The sequence below is a fragment of the Anneissia japonica genome, unplaced genomic scaffold, assembly GCF_011630105.1.
Source record: "Anneissia japonica isolate Jap-2015-1 unplaced genomic scaffold, ASM1163010v1 scaffold288008_len1385354_cov213, whole genome shotgun sequence".
Taxonomy (NCBI): Eukaryota; Metazoa; Echinodermata; class Crinoidea; order Comatulida; family Comatulidae; genus Anneissia; species Anneissia japonica.
In genome coordinates, this window is record NW_022720123.1 from 1,239,763 (window position 1) to 1,246,637 (window position 6,875).

The window sequence follows — 6,875 nt, forward strand, 5'->3', positions numbered from 1 at the left end:
ATCAAACAACATTTGGTTGCTCAACCCAAAAAAAGAACTTGTAATGTTCGTTAAAAAAAAAAAAAAAAAAAAAAAAAAATAGCATTTTTATCAAATTTGAAAACATTAAATTACCAAAGAATATACTGTACCAGTAATCAAAACTTAATCATAAGTTTCCATATGAACCATGTGTCATTCAAAGCTTGGGGTGTGGAGTTGTATTGGTCGTGAGAATATATCCTGTTACTACTATGTATACATACGAATGTGTATATTTACGTGTGTGTAATTATATGTAATATCTTTATATGTATGTGTATGTAAGTACAATTATACTGTACAATTATACTGCACATTATTAGGATTTTTTTTTTAAATCTTGATTTTGATTTTTTTTTTAAATTGTTTATTTCTTACTTGCTTTTTACTGAAATGCAGTTTGTTTTTTTGATTTGAATTTTGTATTTCTGGGATGTTTTTCCTTTCTTTTACTTTTTTTGTTAACTTCCCTGATTTTTCTGTTTACCTCTGCGTTTCCTTTTTTTACTTTTGTTCAATTTTACTATATTGTTTTTTGATTAGTTAGTCTGGACGCACCACTGATTAGTGTGTGCCACTGTTGTAAAAGTGTGTGCCAATAAAAACTGAAACTGAAACCATGACAGAAATTTAACACAGGACCCTGGAATTGGAAGGCAAATCTTAATAAAACCCACCAAAGTCCTCAACTCTGGCAACTTACTTTTTAGGCACCCACACCAAATCCCCGTATACAGCTTTTGTGTCAAGTCGGAATGGAAAAAGAAGTGATCGGAAGAACAATTGTTTTCCATAATAATACCATAATAATTATTAATACAGTTATTATAATAATCTATAATCGTTTTAATGTAGCAATAATTCGGATTGAAAATGGCAATAATAATATGCTAATAATGCCTGTGCTATATAATATAGCGCCAATTCCAAATCAGTGATGATCTAGGTCCTTAATTGTTATGCGGGTACCATAGGTATTTATATGATTCAACTTCTGATATAAAATGCTCATCATAATTGGTTTACTAATACAATGCATACATTTCTTAGCATACCCTCAACTGAAAATCAAAGTCAAAAAGTTTTTTTCATGAGCACAAGAGAAAAGCTCATGTAGTAAATTATAACCTGATGTAGACCATTTTGGTAATGACGCCCTCTGTAGGTCGTACAATCAGAGGGAGATGATCGGTGGATAGAATTCTCCTTTCATTGCGGCTGCCGTGTAAACGCCTACTACCACAACCACAGGCCTTATCATCGTCAGGCATCAGAAACCAAACCAACTTTGTTTATTTTGGTGGCTCTAACAGGTAGCAGGCGATGTAGGTGAAACGTTCTGCACTGACAGTAAGTAGGCCTACCATTTTATTAAACAATAAACGTGTATTTTATTTTTGTGCATAATGATATATGTTTTAATGTTTGTTTTAGGTATTGACGTTTTGGTGACAAAACGACCAGTCTGACTAAGCCTAAGCTAGTCAAAAGGGGCTCCACCGTAACCTGCCTATTTATTAATTATAGGCTACACCTTCAACTGGCCGCCGGTGCCATTCTTCTAATGTATTCTAGCCTTCTCAAATTCAGAAGGTCAGCTTCGAACTTGCACCGTCCTATTTTGTTTGCTTTTAGGCCCTATAAAATCCAATTCAATTCAATTCAATTCATAAAGTGTAGCACTAATATAAATACTTCGTTTGGGTTCTTAATGTTGAAATGGCAGCAGCCTCCATACCGGCAAGCATGGCCATTATTATTAATATTACTGTAGGACTCAATGATCAATAACCATTATATTTGTTATTTATGATATTAATAGGTACTCATTCTAGTTATGCCTACTTATCAATTTGCACATTGTCAGCCCCGGGACATCTACTTTAATGCGCTAAAATGTTCTTCTAGGCCCTATATAAATTAATCCATTCTACCTACTGGTAGGTGTACTTTCTGCGAGAGAATTGACTTGTACTCCAGGGGTGGGGGGTCCCACCCGGGCGGTGTTTTGTGTGCGACTGTGCCAGCAGCAAGTAATTAAAATGATAACAATCTTGACAATTTTGATTTATCTTAATAGTAATGATAATGATTTATTGTAAATTTAATTAAGGTATTCACTTTGTAAATTGAATCCCCAATTCAGCCACTGGCTGCTAAGGATTTGATATTGTAGTTGTGTTGTTTGTTTTTTTGAATAATAGATACTGAGATATGTAAATATTTTTATTATTATTAATTCATTTGCTTATGGTGCAGTAGCCTAGGCCTACCTCTCATAATTTGTCAATAATAGTAGTACATCATAACTGCACTTCATATTAATAATTTTAAATTTTATTTTTTTCAACAACTAGACAGCTGTAGGCCTGGGACATCCATAATTATGAGAAATTTGTAGCAGTGAATATACTAAATTTTGGAGACCAAGATATTACTGTACATGAAATTTCAAGAGACTATTACTGATTAAATAACATCTGAATATACATCTTTAGTGTAGATGATAATTAATTATAGTGAATGTTGATAAATGTGACAAAACGTTAATATCATCCCGACTGTACTTGTGATTACCTAATTGAAATGCTATTAATTTGAGAAAGGAACTTGCACCATTCAGTTAGTGAGACGAAAATGAAAGCAGAAGTGTAAGATATGAAAGCTTTGGGAGAGAGGTTTTTAATTATATTTAAAGAATCAATAAATTCATTATGAAATTATTGTTACTTGGTCAACATGTTTATCACATGGATTAGAAAAACTGTTTGTTTTTTAGCGATTCATTATCATTGTTCTTCGGTTTGAAACAGTGGCGAATCCAAAAATTTGAAATAAAGGGGGGCCCAGGGAGAGGATTTTATAGGAAGGTGAGCCTAGCCAGCAATATCTTTATCATTTGCCTGGGTCAGATTCAACAGGGCCCAGACGAAAAGGCTCTTTCCAGCTATTTTATAAGACGGGAAATACTGTAGGAGAGAGGCGTTAATGATAAAAATATCGATCATAGTATCGTGGTTGTCATCCCAAAATCAGCATCAATAACCAGAATTGAAAATTGACTTTTTAATATACATTACTGTATTCTTATCCTTCATATTGTAAGCTTTAAAATGATGGCTGATTTGCTGGAATGAACTTGCTGCCAAAGTGATGACTAAAAGTATTGGGGCTTCTCTGTACTCAAATATACAATCCTGCTACGTTATTATTCTAATTACTCAGCTTAACAATTACTCTGGTTTTGTGACGGAAAGCCTCATGTAATATTTTTTAGTCAATACAAGAAATGTTACAAACATTTAATATGATATTAATAAACATAATTAATTGGTCCTTTTTACTTTTGATCTAATTATTAAAGTTTGTGTAAATTAATTTTAAAACAGACTTTTTGCAGATCACTTTAAGGTTTTTTGTTAAAACTATAACTTTAAAACTATTAAGAAAATAGATTAAGTAGGCCTATAGTAATTCATAAAATGTGTTACTGTGTACTGATGTAAACTAATTTTTGTACATAACTTTGCTTCCACAGGGTATGATTGGATATTACCAGCTAATGCATGTTTGAACCAACTGAGGAAAATATGAAGCCTTTCGTGTCATAGTTCAACTTTGACCTGAATGAACCTACAATTATAGATTCAATTCAAATGCAAACTCATCGTTTCCTTGGGAAATTGGTGTTAGACTCATAGCCGTTCTTGTTGAGGAAGTCACCCATTGGATTCTATCAAATGTCACCATTGTTGCTGTAACGTCAAAAAATGTTGCATTGAGTTACTGAATATCAACCAGCACTTTAGGAATCTTGTAAGGATCATTATTCCACATATTCCGTTATTTTATCATGGGAGACCACACGGAACTTCTGGCAGAAATGCCATCCTTGGAGAAAATGAGTATTCAAGATCGAATTAAACATGCTAAAAAACGACGACAACAACAGCTGAAGCGTTACAATCAGTATGAGAAAGATCAAACTAAAAAACTTCGTAAAGGTCTTGCAGAAGAAGAAATGAAACGAGAACCGAAAATATCTTTCATAGAAAATGTCACATTATTGGAAGCTGCTGCACGGGGAGATGTAGAGGAAGGTAGGTACAGTATGCTGTAAATTATAACATCAACAACTGCCAACAGAATGCCTATGCCTATTTTTTTTATGTAACTCATAATACTGCATACTGCATCTTTGTAGTAGGATTAAATTCATAAACCATAGCTGATTTAATAAATACACAACTGTTTTGGGACTTTATAACCACCATTTGTCAAAGCTAGATACTTAAATTGGTTTAGTTATTCTTTCTTATTGTAGACACTTTTAGTACTTGTGTACTGTTCGGTAGTTCTACTTGTGTACTTTGAAATTAATCATATTAAAAAAAATGAAAGCAAGAAACATTAAAAATGAGAAAAAAATGTTGCGATTATCGTGATGTATCAGTAGAAATCCAAAACTGATTATTCCTGATTGCAACCAACAAGCGCATTCAGACCAAATCAGACATGAAATAGTTTATATTGGAACAGGAGGTCATACACTATTAGGCCTCCAGTGGCTAGAATTATGTTGGCTGACCTCAGCCAATCAGTGCATGTAAAATTTGTTGCGATCGTATTCCATGGTGTAATAAGATTGTAGCACCCATTCGCAACAGGTTTTGCGATTACTTATGAACTACTATTCGTTAGCCTTCAACGTATACGACTGTGAATTGCAATTGGGTGTCGCAATTGCTACAACCGATCGCAATGCAATGCTAGTCTAGGATAGTGTATTAGATGTACAGTCGTATGTGTTCCTTTTTCTTTTTTTTATTTATTTTATTCTGTCTTGATTCTTGTGGAATATATACAGTACATGTATACAATAGCTATTAATCCAAATAATTTTGAGGATAAAAATAGAATTAAATTAGTGAATGCTTTAACAGCAGAGTGTAGGTGTGTCAGTAGGTCTAAAAGTGATTCATGATTGTGGTTCGTTATATTACAACATAATCATGTTGTAATGATTGGACCAGGATTTATCTTTATTGGTAGAGTTAATCAATTTTTTCACAAGACTGGAAATGATACAAATACCAGTAGGTTCCTGTAGATGTCAGGACCAGACATAATATGACTCAAGGGCTGGGATCATCTGTACAAAGTCTCTTGGCCTAATTATAGAAATTTAATCGTTGTAGCACCATCCATGACTATGATATGAGACTGTAAACATGAATGAATCAATATTGAACTTGGCCTAGTATCATAATATTGTTCATATTAATCAATTTTGAGCCAAGATTTAGATTTGGATAATTTTGGGCCTACTGTAGCAAGCGGTAGAATTTGATAAGCAGTTTTTGAGTTAGATTGTGACGGAATCATTCAGTCAGGTTGGAGGGTTTGCATTGTAGGCAGGAACTAGGAATCATTAGAGAAATGCGAAACAATACATTTTATTTTGAATTCTGAATTGACTTCTCAGCCAAGCCCTTTTCCTCCTGAATTATGCTATTACCGGTAATCATATCATGCAGCATTAGCCTGATTATTCAAAATTATAGTAAACGTCTGTTTATAAGCTGTATCTGACCATAGTTTTTTACGTTTGGTTATATTGGCAGGTTGAATAAACAATTTTAAAACTAATTTATTTTTTGGGGGATTTCTTGAGATCATAATTGTGATTTCATCACGCTGATGTCTGATCCTATTGTATATCATGGTCAAGGCCAAATTGCACGTTATTTACTTGTTACTGCCCTAAATAACAATAAAAAAAACATTTTATATCTAAAAAGAAACCAATTCATGAAAAAGGGAACAATGCTAAAGTGCCTAAAGACTTAATTAATTTGTAATTCACGCTATAATAATAATAATAATAAAGATAATAATAATAATAATATTAATAATAATATACTAATAAACAGATTTATCATATATATCAGACAGATATCACACCATTAATTACATGCTGCGGCGAGTTTCCTATGATGTTCCAATTTCTTTACATTTATTAGTTTGGTTGCCAAAAATAAGAATCAGCTATCAGTACACTTTGAATTACACAGATTGATATAAAGGTTATCTTGATTGCTGAGATTTCTACCTTAAATTTCAAATCCAACTTGAATGGTTAAATTCACTAATTCTTTCAACTCAGTGATGCCCATTGATTTGTAAGATCTCTTTAAGTGCACTGTATTTGCTCAATCAATACATAGTGGCTAATTAACTCAAATGTAATTAAAATTGATAATTGATAACAGTTGCTTGGTTTGAGATAAAATTATGACAGATTTAGTACTATTAAAAATATAGTTTCATTGTCAATTTTCTATGTAACTCTATGTGTCTGTAGTCCGCTATACAGTAGTACAGTAGTACTGGTACTAGTTTCAGTTCCAGTAACATCTATTCAATTAATTAGTCAAAAATATAATATTTCTTTATGCACGAGTGCCAAGGATATGCGAATAAGTGAACTTAATCACTGTCCTATGTGGCATATCCATTTAACAACAGGGGACTTAATGGATCAGTACACCAGGGTGAACCCCTACTCTTCTCGAAGAATGTACTGGGTTCTTTAAAGTGCACACAAACCCAATGCGTACACTGGGCCTACGGTTTATAGTCCTTTTCCGAGAAGACTTGTTCCACCACCGGAACCATTGGCGAGTGATATTAGAGCTGAAGGCTACGGTGCCCCTGACTTAACCACTCGGCCAATCAAATCAAATCAAATGTATATTAATACATGAATTAGACCTACATCAAAATTAATTAATTGGGATCAAAAATAGAAGCAGAGCTTATCTCAGTTTGACTCCAGCAAGACTATATATATA

The 6,875-nt window shown here is 33.1% G+C and overlaps 1 protein-coding gene across 1 annotated transcript in view; it reads left to right on the forward strand.

Annotated features, from left to right (window-relative positions):
• Positions 1 to 1,196: 1,196 nt before the first annotated feature.
• Positions 1,197 to 6,875, forward strand: part of LOC117111239 (protein phosphatase 1 regulatory subunit 16A-like) — a 53,249-nt gene continuing 47,570 nt past the window's right edge. The window contains exons 1-2 of the mRNA XM_033254143.1: positions 1,197 to 1,371; positions 3,560 to 4,121. Of these exons, the coding sequence (XP_033110034.1) occupies positions 3,875 to 4,121 (247 nt within the window). The 5' untranslated portion in view covers positions 1,197 to 1,371; positions 3,560 to 3,874. The remainder of the gene's footprint in view (positions 1,372 to 3,559; positions 4,122 to 6,875) is intronic.